We start from the raw sequence: 15699 nt of genomic DNA, 5'->3' as shown, positions 1-15699 counted from the left end.
ATGTTATATATAGTAATTCTCATTGTACTTGGTTAATCTACCAAGCACTATTCAAGTTTGCAAGTGAATTGCTTTGACATCTAACCATGAATAGGTAAATTGGGATTCTGTGTTACATGATGGTATGTAGAGAAGAAACTATAAATCTCTTGGCTTGCCTTTTTCAATTGACCCGGCTCCTCTTCATTTCTCTTTTATCTCCATTTTCCCTAAGTTCCTACCTTCACACAATTATCGAACCAAAATAAGTTAGGGCCAGCTTGATCAAATTCTCTTAATAAAATAAAGAAAAACATTAAAAAATTAATACAACATTTTTAAACATGCAATTAGTCCTCTTTAATTCAAACATTATTTACTTGAATATTAGTAGTAACAAGCACATTACCACTCATTGATAATTCTAGGAAAAAGCACAATCCGAAATCATTTTGATCTAAACAAATTTTGATAAATGGATTGTGATTTGTGATGTGAAGACAAAAAATAGTCTATTTTATGAGCTTTGTGTTAAAACAAAAACTCAGCGCCTGTCCTTCACGTGAAGTCCTCGTGCTCAAACAGTGCACCTTTAGGCGTCACAGTCTTATTTATCTGGAAAAAAATTATATTAAAATTTGATTAAATTAATTTAATTTTTTTAAATGAAAAAATAAAAAATACTTAATTGCTTAGAAAGAGAGTGTATTATCCTTTTAGAAAGTGTGTTTTATTTCAAGGGAATATGTAATTTTTTGAAGCAATATATATTTAATTTTCATCGATAGATTTTAGAGGGGAGAGAGGTGAGGGGGCTGAGAGAGAAGAGAAGTGAATTATATTTGTTTATGGATAATTGTATATATTATATATATAACTAGTATGTATATGTATCAGGAAATACAATTATATCAATATAATATTGTATCAAGTTTAAGTGTATTAACGAAATGCAATTTATATCAAAAAATACAATTATATCAATATTGTATTTCGTAATAAATTGCATTTGTATGCATATGTTGTCATGTGTATTTGTATTGTTGTCTTGTGTGTTTGCATTTTGTATTATTGATTGTTGTCATGTGTATTTATTTGTTGTCATGTGTATTTGTATTTTGTATCGCTTAAAAGAATTTGTATAATTGACAATTGTTATTTGTATTTGTATCATTGATGTTAACATTTGTATTTGTATCATTAGTTGTTACTATTTGTATTTGTATTAAGGGAGAAAAGAGGACGTGAAGTGAGAGGGCAGAGAAAGGCTAGCGAGGGAGGACAGAGAGAGGAGAGATATAAACGAGAGAGGGCAGAAAGAGGAGAAATGTGTGTGAGAGAGAGAAAGAAGAGAGAAAATTGTTATAAATCCCTAATTATAGTTGTGAATTATAATTCTTTTCAACTATAATCATGTATAATAAATATATATTATATGCTTGTCTTACTTTCTACTCCCTCCGACTCTTCGTCCACTTTTATTTGTCATGTTGCGCTTTTTGAACGTCAATTTGACTAATTTTCAAAGTTAAATCAAATTATATTAATTTAATATTTTAATCGAAAAATTTAGATATTCAAAAACTATACGAAAAGTACTATAAATTGCATTTTTTTGTATTTCAATATGATGGAAAAATATATTGTAAAATATTAGTCAAAATTCTTATAGTTTTACTCTAAAAAAGGAAACTATGACAATTAAAAGTGGACGGAGGAGTAATTTTTCCATTATTTAACTTGGTGTCTAACTTTTTGCCTTAATTAAGTAACATAGTTAATAAGTAAAATACATATATTTGTTCTTGATTAGTGTGGTGGTGATTATGGTTAAAATGAAGTTTGTGTACTTGAGATATTTGTGAGTTAGCAATGCATGACCTATCCTTCTCAGAAGACAAAAAAGGAACCAGGCATCATAATTACAAATAAAAGAAATTAATGGTTGGATAATAATGTGAATCCCCACATTGAATAGTAAGTGACATGAATATAATGGTTGAATAGTGTTGTGAACCCTCAAGTTGTTTGTTAAGTGACATAAAAAATGTGGAACCCTCCTTCCTTTTTTTTGTTTGATGGTTTTGAGTTTTTGACCCATTTTTGCTCCTAAATTGACTTGTCTTTTCTTGAAAGAGACTTCTGCATAATTGATTGCTTCCCTCCCATGGATAAAATGCCCTAACCTTTATTAATTTGGCAAGTGGCATAAACCATATGTATTGAAATGTGTATTACTAATTATGAATTTTTTATATATTAGTAATATAGAGGATTTTAACGCATGCATTAGATTAATTAATAATGGCATAACTGCCCCTCACATCCCAGCCCTCTCAAGATATCTTTTATTTTCCAAAACTAAAGAGTATGATGGGTATATTTGTAAATATATTTTTATATAGAAGTTATGTAACATGATTTATTTTTAATATACTAAATCAAATACTATATAAAAGATAATCTCAGCATAATAAGCAAACATTAATAATGTATGCATTATTAATACTCTTTATTCAACATTATTCTTTCTTATACACTATGTATATATATATATATATTAGCCATTAAATGCTACTACATCCATTCACTTTTAATTGTTATATTTTCCTTTTTTAGAGTCAAACTATAAGAACTTTGACTAACATTTTACGATATATTTTTTCATCATATTGATATGTGAAAAATTGCAATTTATAGTTCTTTTCATATAGTTTTTGAATATCTAATTTTTTTTTTTAAAATATCAAATTAATGTAATCTAATTTGATTTTAAAAATTAGTCAAATTGACTTTCGAAAAGCATAACATGACAAATAAAAATGGATAAAGAGAATAATTAAACAAGCCCCATATTAAATATTTTAAGTTTAAGGTCGATCATTTGTGTACTTAAACCCAAACTGAAATAGTTGCAGTGGTCACTTTTTTCTTGAGGAGAAATAACTCATCATCATGTGGACCTAATGAAATAATGTGGGAACAAAATGATGTATGCAGTGGGCTCTAGTCTCTACACCTTCGCAAAATTAGAAGGAAAAATTATATAAATCAGACATAATTCATTATTATCTATACTTTTTAAAAAATATCTATCTTATCATTAATTAAGAATTATCTTATTATATATTGAAAAAAATACACTTAGATGCATGTATTTTTACTATCAAATACACTAAAATAGAAAGAGAGGCGAGCGAGAGTCCTAATGTATTTCAGATACATGCGAATCACATCAGATAAATGCATCTAGTGTGATTCGCATGTATCTGGGATACCATATATATAGAAAAGTGACAAGAGAGATTTGTTGTAAATCACAAATATGTGCAAAACCATTTGAATTTTTTAGATTTTTCCTTTCATCCTTAATTTTTGGTTATTAACTTAGGATAATTTTATTAGAAAAAAAAACTATACATATTGATGTTACACTGTAATTATCAACCTAATCTTCTGTACATGTTTTTTTTCTTCTTCTTCTTTGCAATGGAGGTGGTTAATTAATTTGATTTTAAGTTGTTTGATTTCTTATTTTTCTCCTAATTAAGTGAATTAATTGCAAGCTGATGTTTTATAGTATGTTCTAGTTTCGGTTTTTTTAGAAGCAAAGGAATTCATTTATGAATTGAATTGTAAATGTACATTAAACAACTTTTATTTGTAGTACGAGGGGCTAAGTTGAGTATTGGTTGTTATTTTCCTCAAGAACATTATTGGTTTGATCTTTAAATTTTAAAATATCGGAAGAAAAAAAATCACCAAAGCAAAACATTTAACATCACACCGGAGTCATTCTGATACCATTTGTAACTATCCAGCCCGCTAGTAATAATGTCCGTTTATATTTAGGTCTACACGACTTTAAAACGCATCGCTAGTAGGTAAAGTCTGCTTATTTATATACCCAATATTTCTCCTGTATTTTATCGATATGGGACTTCTTATCTTAAGCTAGACTGTCACAGCAAATTTCTCTAATGAAATCTCCTTGAGCAAAGAAATGAAAAATCTAATTAAAGTATGAACTGTTTTGTTCAACCATTTAAAACCATACATAAAATCAACATAATTAAATATATTTAAGAGCATTCAAGTATCTTCACACGTAATTTCTACTAATAATAACGGACGTTTTCTTGTGAGTGACTCCCAATAAATTCGTCTCCAAAGTGCGTGCACTCAAGAGATGTTGAACGAAGTGTGAAAGATTAACAATTCAATTGTGGGGTCTAACCAAGACCAAAAATACATTTGCATTATCATCATTTTAATTTTTGGAGAAAATGGTCAGAACTATCTCTGTATTATTTGAAATATATAAAGTCTGTTTTAATCATTTGATAATAAATAGCCGATAAGTTTGAAATATTATAATTTAACTTATAAATAAATAGTACGTAACAAAATTCCTGTGTTATGAAATGGTTGATGTGTTTGTGCAATTATACATATTTCACTATCATATATACTATTTTCTTCGTCTCATTTTATGTGACAGATTTTGCATTTGGAAATTCAAACAAATCTATTTTTGATAGAAAGTTTTTTATAGATCTTTTAAATATTTTAGATTATCAATTATTGTGATATATAATTATTACTTTTACATAGTTTACAAATATATAAATTTCATTTAAAAAAATTGAAAATTTCATGCGCAAATTTTCGGTCAAACTTAAACTGTTTGAGTCTCGAAAAACGAAAATGCCACATAAAATGAGACAGAGGGAGTATTATTATTATTTATACTTTCAAAATAATATATATCTTATCACTAATTAAGAGTTTAATTTATATCACATATTGAGGAAGATACATCTAGATATATGTATTTTTACAACCATGTACATTAAAATAGGGAGAAAAGCAAATGAGATGGGAGGGAGAAGAGTGAATTAGTCATGTAGCTATATGTGAATCACACTAGGTACACACTAAATACATGTATATATATGTATTTTGTGTGATTCACATGTATCTGGCATTGTAAAGGAGAATTGTTATATATCACAAATACATGTGAATCCACTTGAATACAGAGTATCTTAAACAAATTACACTTAATTTTGACTTTATATATCCCAAGATACATGTATCTGAACATATTTGAACACCCAAAATCTAATAAAATTCTTGATATTGCAAACTAGAATGTATCTAACTAATCAACTCCTAAATTAATGAAATTTATGTAAGTTTTCCTAAATAAAAATATATTAATAATTCACTTTAATTAAAAAGGAGGAACAATGAATACAACGTGAACAAGAAGTTAGGAATTCTGTTTTTGAGAAAGCTACTTTGAGAATTAGAAAAAATTATTATTTTATTTATTTCAATTTATTTATCCTTTTTTTCCTAATTTGCTTTAAAATGATTATACTTTTTTTAATAATTTTTTAGTTTCAAATTTTCGATCATAAAATTAAAAATATATTAATATATTTTTAATTTAAATTTAAAACTAAGAGATTCAATAAGTTTCTTCAATTTAATTTGATGTCCCTTCGCTTTCGTTTCAATTTCAATGAGGAGTGAGGGACAAAACTTAGATGACCATTAAAATTATAAGGGGTTGTTTGGTAAGGAAAAAGTTACCCAGATTAATTATTTTTCAATAAATTATTCCATTAGTATAAATAGTAAAATAAATAATTTCAGGATTATCTAATTACTCCTATCAAATACAGAACAAAATAATCCTACATTTTGTTTTTACGATGATTATACCTTATATCTCGCTCCGAACCATTCGTAAAGATGCGTAAAAGAGCTTCTTTACTTCTTTCCTAAAAATGGCAAATAGATCAAGTCCCTACTCTATATCCTACTTCAAATAAATCATTGAACTCTCATCTTTTTTTTCACTCAATTATTATTATTATTCGCACTTTCACCATATGATAATCTTTAGCTTATTCATCTTCTACTATTAAACTCCTCTTCTTTCTGAGAAAAAAAATTGTTATATATACCAAATGTTAATGGTGATGCTGAGGAACCATTCAAGAAGAGCAGTGAGCAGCAAACAGAGTTCCATGGCTGATAACAAGTCCTTTTCTTCTCCAAGATTCTTCAATGGTTTTCTAACCAGAAGCTTATCTGATGTTCTTGTTGACTCTGAAATTAGCCCAAAATCCATTCTTGATAGCAAACAAATCTTCAATCTTGGCAACCCTTTTGGATATGACAGAAACTCATCATATGCAAATTATGAAGACAAAAAGAGTTCATCAACTTTAGAAGGTATTAAACTAATTGCTCTGCTAGACCCTATTGAGAATGAAGAGAATATTAACAGTACTAGCAAAATGGTTGTGTTTGGAACAGAGCTTAAAGATTTTGGTATCAAGACTAAGGATTCTCATGTGTTGGCATTTGGGAATGTTAAAGAAGATAAAGATTCATCAAAGGGTGGATTGAGTTTGAGGGAAATGGAGAGTTTAGAGGACTATACATGTGTGATTACTCATGGTCCTAATCCCAAAAAAACTCATATATTTGATAATTGTGTTGTTGAAAGTTGCTCTGTTTTGGGGAAGTTGTCTGATTGTTCATGATAATCAAGATTTGTCACTCATGTGGAGCTGATGTTGAAGAGCCCAAAACAAATGGTACATGTACAGGCAATGTTAGAATACCAATTTCTCTTCTTTAACTGGTTGTGTATAATTTATCCAAGGTTTATAAAATTTTATAATTTGAAAAGTTTTATGAAGGCAGTTAAGGATGTACTTAGTTTTTTTTTTTGTTAAGATTGGATTGGTGTGAAATATACGGTTTATCTAGTCTATGCTTTGCAAGTTTTCATAAGACAAGAGATCGAAAAGAATGCATTGGATGGATGTCCGAGCTTTGAGAAGGAAGAAGGCCATGGGAAGATATCATCTGTGATCCATGGATCTCCGGTCAAAAAATCGCATCTAACTTCCGTGGTTAATATGCTCTCTTTGGACTTTTACATTTTCTAAATTATAGGTTTATATATTTGTAATTTTAATAGATTTATATACACTATTTTAGGGTTTGTGTGAAAAATACTAGATTCATTTGTATCACAACTCTGTATCTGCCTCTCATTTGATTGTTGTTTTTATTGTAGTAGCACTCTAAATTATGCTTTTTGTTTCAACTCGTTTGTATTACTTTTCTTTTTAATTTATTTTCAAAAGAATATTTTTTAATAATTTCTTAATTCTAACTTTTTATATAGCATATTTAAAATCATAAGAATAAAAGAACATTTTAATATATTTTATATATTTTTAATTTAAGATCACAAAATTTTAAATATTTCTTTATTTTTTAAAACTCTGTATCAAATTAAAATCAAATAAATAAATTAAAAGGGAGAAAGTAAAAAAAAATGTAATGTGATCAAGTTAAAGAGAAATTTCCTTTAATTTGAATGATGATTTTTGGACTAGTGAGACTTTTCCATATTTATTTTTAACTCGAGGAGATAGAACTTTGGCATCTTATCTAAAATATTGATTGTAGTCGTGAACGAATTGAAATGGTGACTCTCTATTATTTTGTTTTAATTACTCCTGGCTTGTTGCTACAAGAAAAGGACTAGACAATCCTAAACATTTTTCTAAAAGGAAAGACTATTTATGGTAAGAAATTCAGGATAAACAATACCCAACAATTGATTAGTGAAAAAATATCGAATAAGGAATAAGGACTTACATATGGTGTTTATTGAACTTAAAAAGAAACCTACAACAAAGTCCCGAGGAAAGTCCTCTAGAGATGTTTAAAGGCTAAAAATGTATAGGTGGCTTACATTAGGACGATAAAAAATATGTATTATAAAGATAAAACATGGGTTACAATGGTGTGAGGAGACTCGAACTACTTTTCAGTGGTTGCACCAGGGATCAGCTCTTAACCTGCTCTCATTTGTCTTGGTGATGAATGAATTGATACGGTCCATTCAAGATAAGGTGCCTTGATGTATGTTATTGGAGGATAGCATAGTATTGATTAATGAGACACGCAACAAAGTTAATGCCTGGTTGGAGGTGTGGAGAAAAATTCTGAAATCTCAAGGGTTCGGATTAAGCAGGACCAAAACAAAGTATTTAGGGTGCAAATTCAGCGATTAGATGCATGAGGAAGGCGTATAAGTGAGGCTTAACACAAGATATATTCCTACGAGAGATAGTTTCAAGTAACTTGGATCTATAATCAAGGAAAGTGGGGATATCGATGATGATAAATCACACATCATATTGATGTGGCGTGAATGAAGTGGAGACTTGAATTCGGAGTCTTGTGTGATAAAAATTTACCACCAAAACTTAAAAGGTAAGTTCTATACAGTGGTAGTTAGACCGACTTTGTTGTATGTGACGGAGTGTTGGTCAGTCAAGAACTCTCATGTTCAGAAGATGCATGTTGCAGAGGACATGACCTAAGATAGGAACGTGTGAAAGGCGCGTACTAGGGTAGAAAGTCAGTAAATAGTGGAGTGTTGTCTTGCTTTTCTAGGGCCCTTCTTCGTCGGAGACTGAGTTAATATACAATCCCACTTTGTGTGGAATCACCATCATTACACATTCATTCTTGGTCTGGCTGCTGGTCTAGTTAGGCTTGTTGGTGTTTGTTGTTGTACTAGGCGTATTATTATTGTATTTCTTTCTTTTGATATCTATCATTATCTATTGTTTATTGAGTTTCAATATTGCACTATTTTATTCCTCTTATTCCTTTCTTATAGGCTTGCACTACTTTCTTTTTTAGTTGCTATGATTTTTTCACTATTTTCTTCCTCTATGAACTTTGGCAAAATTTCTAAATTGAGCACTCTTAGAACATTTCAATACTACTCTTCATATATTCATTATTATTTGTGATTATTACTTTCATCAAGTCACACATCTTTTTTTTTTTTACTTAGATAAACTATAAAAAGAAAATTATCCAATAAACCTGGTCAACAATGAGATTGAAGATTTTGGATAAGGTAGAAAAGAATACATTATATCTACTCTCCTATTAAAGAAAAAAAATAGTTAGGTGATAGATGATGTATGACAATATCTTTTTGGATTTTTCATCTTTTTGACGTGTCCATTGATCATTAGGAATAATTATTCTAATCCATTTCTCTCACATCAAATCACGCTGCTTCTTTTAACCCAAAAAACAAAATTTTAATTAATTAATTAACGTCATTTCAGATGTCAATTCACAGAAAAAGATCCCGACCAGGTTTTAATTTAAATAAAAATTAATTAAATTTTTTAAAGAAATTAATAAAATAAAAATATTAGTAGTAGTGATAGTGGTAATGGTAATAGTTATTCTTAGTGGCTAGTAATGATGATGATTATTGTGACGACGGAGGTGCTTAGTGTCGTGGTGACTGTCATAATAATGGTAATTGGTAATGGATGTCATAGTTATAATGGTGAAGTTGATTGATGTTGGTAGTTGATAGTGTTGATGGGTATGGCTGAAGAATGTGTGGTGGTTGATTAATGTGTTTATGGTAGTTGGCGGCAGTACTAGTTATGATGAGGGGGTGATTGATAGTACAGATTAGCCATACTAATGGTAGTGGCAGTGGCAGTGATCGAAGAATGTGTGGTAGTAGTTGGCAGCGGTGCTAGATATGATGACAGAGTTTGTTGAAAGTAGAAATTGACAGTAGTAGTGGTAGACAGTGGTGGTAGAGGTTACGACAGCTAACAATGGATATAATTGTAACGAACGATAAAAAATACAGTATGCAGTAGCAGCTGACAGTAGTAGTTAGCAATAGAGGTGATTGTGATGATTGGTGGTAGACGACAATAATGGTAGTTGACAACAGTGGTGATGACAAAGGTGGTTAGTTGAATTAAGAAACCAGGCAAAGTGGGAAATGCTAATATGTAGCAGTATGTCAGACAGTAACAGTTCCGTCACAATCATTAAATGAGCTTCCAGATAGTGAACTTATGAAATGCTAAATTGCAATCTAATCTATCTTCTGTCCTTTCCCAAAATCAAAGATAACATTTTCAATTCAATTGAAAAAAACATAGCATAAACTACACCCTGAAAAGGTACAATCTGGGAAAGCCAATAACAAAAGCAACTACCACTGTCTATATTACCAAGGCTAACATTGGTCCTTCATACAAACGCAAAAGTAGACTTAAAACACAGATCAAAACATAAGATAACCATGGCATAGTAATACGAGTTTTGCAAGTAATACGAGAAAATCCCTACTAAAGACACAACGAAATGAGACATAACGCTACCAACTGGAAAACATGGAGAACAGCCTCTTCAACAATCTTCTTCAGACTCCAAACAAGATCCTGTAGACAATAAAACAGCAAACACAATTTATAAGAGACACAGCAAGAGTAAGATACAGAACTGAAGATCATTCTAAAAAAGAACACGACAGTCCCTTTATAAAAGAGAAATGGCTTACCTTGTCAACAGCCAGGTATGATCAACGATCTCCAGAGGCAAATGAAACTTTTAGCAGAGAAACGAGAGGAACAACCACTAAGGAGAACTAATTAGACCCATAGGAGGAATGCTCAGTAGGCAACTTACCTAGGAGCAGGAGTAGAAAAGGATATAACTAACTTTTACGTCCCACTTTACCAATTTTCATTCCAAAAAAACAGAAAATGGTGAAGGGGAAAACAACTTTGAGAGGAGGAAAGTATGAGTTAAATCCTATTCAAGGTTTAACGAAAAACAAAAAACAAGAACACAGATGAAATGAACACTGACCAGCCAATTCAGGCATCAAGTTTGTAAGGAGTAAGGGGTACCTAATACTCTATACAGTAGAGGATTTGATATTAAATTGCAAAGAAGGATCCTAAATTCAAGAGCAGAGGGCCAAGAATTTGGTCAGTGTATAAAACAAAAGTCTGAAAGATAGCTGTCCACCTAATCTAATCAGAGCTCTAGTATATGTACAATATGTTTGACAAACACAGAAGCTAACTGACTATGAAGAGAGAAAAAGGAAAACAACCTATTAAGAAGAGTATAATCAAGAACCGAGAATTTAACATCACAGGTAATGTGATGATCAGCAAGAGCATCAAAGATCATTGAGCAACCAATACTGCGGACTCAGCAAAGAACTGCCATTATACCGAATACTGCAATAGTTTCTTCTGTCCATTGACCTCCACTAGAACATAACTCCATGTTGTTGTACGACTACTAAATTTAACCACGTCTGCACATAAGACTAATCAACTTCAAATCAACCCTGAAATGTTGATCTACCCACAATTGTTTAACCAGCCCACTGTAACAACTATTGTAGCCCTTCGACCGTTGAACCAAAGCTGCTCTCCACCACAACAAACCTAACCAACTATCACCAATCAAGCTAAAGACTGATTTATTAACCTATATACAATCTACTAAAAAGATACTTGCAAACTAGATAACTGCCTTATTTATTCTTTACTAGCCCCTCCCCAAGCAACACTCAGTCCATAATTTCAAGATTGAGAATGCGACGGAGAGTCTGTGTCGCAGAGTCAGTACAGTCAGATAAAACTCCTGGAGATGGGCTGCGCTCCCGGGTCGGGGATGCAGGTGCAGATTTAGCAAAGGGAAGCAAATCAATGCCAAAGGGTGAAGTAGTAGGCAGTTCAAGGGAAACCGTCCTTTTAGGCTTAACAGAAAATTTGGGGATTGGCAAAGAACTAGGTGGAGGTGAGTTTGAGTAAGCTGGACCAGCCCAAAGTTCAGAATAAGCAAATTCATCATTCAAAGACCCCTCCTTTCCTGAATCATCACCCAGTTTGATGTCAATAGGTATTGAAACTGCACTACTATGGGCTGATTTTTTCGACCTCTTTTGAAGTTCAGAGTGAGATTTACCCTGGATTGATGATGGGGGTGATGGTGTTTTGGAACAAAACGAGGATGAATAGCCCTTTTTAGTGACTGGTGTGGAGCAGGCCTTTAACGGGGTAGGAAGTATACCGACACCAGATTCAAAATTCCGGCAATTTATCTCTTTGAACCCTACAGAAGGAGGTGACCCAAAGGATCCAAATCGAATAGGAGCTTGACCCCTAGTTCTATCATAGTAGTGATTCTTATGCTGAGAAACAACAACTAGTGTCTCCATTTCTAAATTAAACAATAACTGATTCAACTCCCAAAAAACTGAAGATCTATCAAGCAAGTACAAAAAGAGTCCGTTTTGGGTTTTACAAATCACAGATCTTATCTTCTCCAAAACCACATCAAACAACAGTTCAGTAAATCCAAACAATCCTCCCTTGAACATACACTTATCAACGATTACCACTTCACTCTTCAGTTTCTTCAGATCTATCAGTACAAAACAACAAAAATCGAAAAAACTAATAAGCAATCACGAAAAATACAATCAACCCATAAGCTAAAACCAAAAACCCATGATGAAAAAGCTCATAAAATTCAGTAATCAACAAAACTAAAACACAGGATTTACCTGATAAATCCCAGAAAATTGAAGAACCAGATTCTCCCCAGTGCAATTTTGTTAGAGATTTATCTTATCTCAAAACCCTAATCTTCTATATTTACTCTTTATAATTGGTCAGTAGTACTAAATTTGGTATGGGAGCTTGTGCTGCTCTTCGTATATCACAACTCCATTGGAACTTCAGCCACTGATCTTTTTGAAACGTTAATAGAATCTGCGGATTCCAAATACCTATCAGCCCTATTTAAATTTGCATCACACGTCCGGTCCTACTATTACAGAATTACCCTCCAAGGATAAGTTAAATAACAAAATGCCATTACCTTTATATTTACATTTATATATATATTCCAATTTAATCGCTATGATAAAATAATAATATTCATTGGTAGTTCAACTATTCATTTCATGATTGAATTAGTTCACCAACTTTGAATTATTCTTAATTATTATTATTAGTATGGTCTCTGAACAATTGGTGCGCACCATAACTATTTTGTTAAATATTTATTATTCCTAATTAGTATAATTATAGAATAATTGTCTATTAAATTATAATTTTACGAAATGTTAACATCAACTTGATATTTTATTGATTAATTTGTATCTCGTGATAATATTTTTATAATTCTTAATTGAATTTACAAAAATATTAAATGGAAATAATTTTTTTACTTTTTATAACTTTTCTTAATCTCATATATGATGCATTGAAGGCTTAAAATGGAAAAATAATTAAAACATTTGACCATTTGAAGCACAAAGATAATGAGTGCAACAACGTATTCACATAATTAAGTGGTACTTTTGATCTGTCAATGTAATTTTCTGTTCACTGTGTTCATACATATTAATGAATTTCACTATTCAATGTTTTCATACGATGCACATTTATCCCTCAATATAATTATATTTTTGACAAGCAATATATAATTTATATAATAAATGAGAAGATTGATCAAAGGCAAATTTAATTTTTTTAGTTTTCTAAGCGTGAAACAGGTCATGGCCTAAAGTAATGAGATATTCTTTTATCAATCTAAGTGTGAAAAATATTATGACTTTGATCGTGATCATGACTGTGATTGACGAAGAAATTCAAATTGTATTAGTCGTCTTGCACCAAATAATACTCTTTAGCACCCAATAATGTAAAAAATATGATGAAAATCATGAATTAATATATATATATATATATATATATATATTATCGACGTGAAAAAAAAATGGCACTGAGCAAAAGCACACGGCTATGTAAATGGTGCATCAAATGTAATGTTGCACTTAACGTTAGGCAAGATAGTAAGAATTTTAAACCTCTATCTATTGAAGAATTTAAACAAAGACGTGCTTGGCCAAAATGACAAGAGGTAGTTCAACTAAAATTAATGCTAAACTAGAGGTTTTTATTCAATATTTCAAATACGTGATGGTGTAAAATTAATTGGATATTTATCTGGAAAAAAATTCTTCAATCATGATTTCTAGAAGAAAGGTAATATTGATGTCCAACAAATCCATTCAAATGATAATCCAACAGATTTATTCACCAAATCTTGACCAACTTTAACTCATTAAAAGATGGTATATAGAACTGGGATGCAGAAACTTGGACAACTAATTCGTTGTCTTCATCGGGAGAGTAAAATACGTGATATACTATTTTTTCTCAATCAAGACATTTTCCATTACAGTTTCCTGGTAAGTTTTTTAATGAGGGAGCTAGCAAATGCGTATTACTAGATACATATGCTCATTTTCCTTCACTTTTCTCACTAATTGTTTTCCTAGTAAGATTTTAACGAGACACGTTATCTATTACTAATAAACATCTAAGGGGAAGTGTTACACTTAATTAGAGATGTCTATTTATTACGTCTATAAGCAGGTTCCTATAAACAAGTTACAAGCAGCTTTGTAATCAACTTCCTATAAGCAGATTCTATTCTTCTATAAATAAGAAGTCATTTCAGTTCATTTCTACGTCAATTAGAAGTTTAAGCATATCAGTCTCTCTCTATACTTTTCTTTAATGCATTTACTGTAATTTTTAGGTAAAAGATTAAAATATGTCATTAAATTTTAAGAAAAAGTTTATCTATATCATCAGTCAAAAGTTTGACTCATTTTGTTATTTTCGTTTGAAAAACAACATATTTATGTTAGGAGTATTATTTATTAACTAAAATGACATAATTGAGCTAAATGGGGCCATGAGTTGTGAACAAGTTGAGGAAGAGCCCGTTATGCGGGGGTGACAATGACAAGGCAAGAGGAAGAATGGGGTTGGTGCATAGAGCCTTACAAGTGGCCGATAAAATGGGGCAATGAGTTGTGGACAGATAAACATGAAAGAGAAAAAAAAGGTGTGTGGGGGTTTGTTACATGCATATTTGTCGGTTGATTAGGGAAAAGTAGGTGGAGTCTTGCTTTGTGAGTTGGGCTTCTTTTCTTTCATGCCTTAAAAAGTTTATTATGCCAACCAATTTGAGACATTTGTATGTCAAAAAAATCTTCACTTTAACTTTAATCAAATACCTAAATACTCCTTCAATTTGATCCAAAGCTTTGATTACACAATTTTGAAGACAATCCTTAGATTAGTTATGGTGAATTAACTATGTTTTAAGAAATAGTTATTTTGATTATTTAGTTTGTCATGTTAATAATAATATGTATAGCATAATTTTTAAGAAGAAATTTTTTTGTTTATAAAAGTATATTCACCTTATTTAGTAAAACATAAAGGTTTACTTAACCTTAGAGCTATTTTCATTTTGATACTATTAAGGGTCGTTTGCATTAAGTATGTTGTTGTTGTAAGAATTGTTTGGTCGGAAACAAATTGTTTATGAAATGATTATCTCGTGATAAGTTATTCCATCACTATAACATAAATGATGAGATAAATAATCTAAGGTTTACTTAAGCTAATACACCCAATCAAACGCAAGATAAAATAATCATGTATTTATCTATAAATTATTATATATTATACTTTACATTAAACGATTTCTTATTCCACCATCTAAAATCAATGGCCTAGCTACATGGTTGTCAGGGTGTCCAATTCGTCGAAAAAAATACCGTGTATACAAGTAAAATGATACACATAATAATTCAATTACATATTTTGGACATTCTTAACACAACAAGTTGTTATAACTTAGTAATTTCAGATGTTTGGAATGATGTAGTGTTAACATGTTAGAATGGATAACTTATCTCAATATTAATAAATTAATTGGGGTTGGGTG

At 30.7% G+C, this 15699-nt stretch overlaps 2 protein-coding genes across 2 annotated transcripts; one reads left to right on the top strand and one right to left on the bottom strand.

Moving 5' to 3' along the window:
- The first annotated feature begins 5966 nt into the window (after positions 1-5966).
- Positions 5967-6542, top strand: LOC107061014 (uncharacterized). The gene has a single exon (XM_015309673.1). The coding sequence runs from the start codon at positions 5967-5969 to the stop codon at positions 6540-6542; it is 576 nt and encodes a 191-aa protein (XP_015165159.1).
- Positions 6543-9970: 3428 nt separating this feature from the next.
- On the bottom strand, positions 9971-12657 carry LOC102592129 (uncharacterized). The gene is made up of 3 exons (XM_006349631.2): positions 12449-12657; positions 10421-12306; positions 9971-10301 (listed from the first exon to the last, which is right to left on the bottom strand). Exon 2 carries the CDS (start codon positions 12260-12262, stop codon positions 11450-11452), a length of 813 nt encoding a protein of 270 aa, XP_006349693.1. The 5' UTR covers positions 12263-12306; positions 12449-12657; the 3' UTR covers positions 9971-10301; positions 10421-11449.
- Between the last annotated feature and the right edge of the window lie 3042 nt (positions 12658-15699).

This window comes from Solanum tuberosum, unplaced genomic scaffold (genome assembly GCF_000226075.1).
Source record: "Solanum tuberosum cultivar DM 1-3 516 R44 unplaced genomic scaffold, SolTub_3.0 scf00110, whole genome shotgun sequence".
Taxonomy (NCBI): Eukaryota; Viridiplantae; Streptophyta; class Magnoliopsida; order Solanales; family Solanaceae; genus Solanum; species Solanum tuberosum.
Note: the sequence above shows the minus strand (reverse complement) of the source record. Positions and strands in the feature narration are given on the sequence as shown.

Coding starts and splice junctions, on each gene's coding strand:
- LOC107061014 (XM_015309673.1), top strand. CDS start 5,967: ATGGTGATGCTGAGGAACCATTCAAGAAGAGCAGTGAGCAGCAAACAG.
- LOC102592129 (XM_006349631.2), bottom strand. CDS start 12,262: ATGTTCAAGGGAGGATTGTTTGGATTTACTGAACTGTTGTTTGATGTG.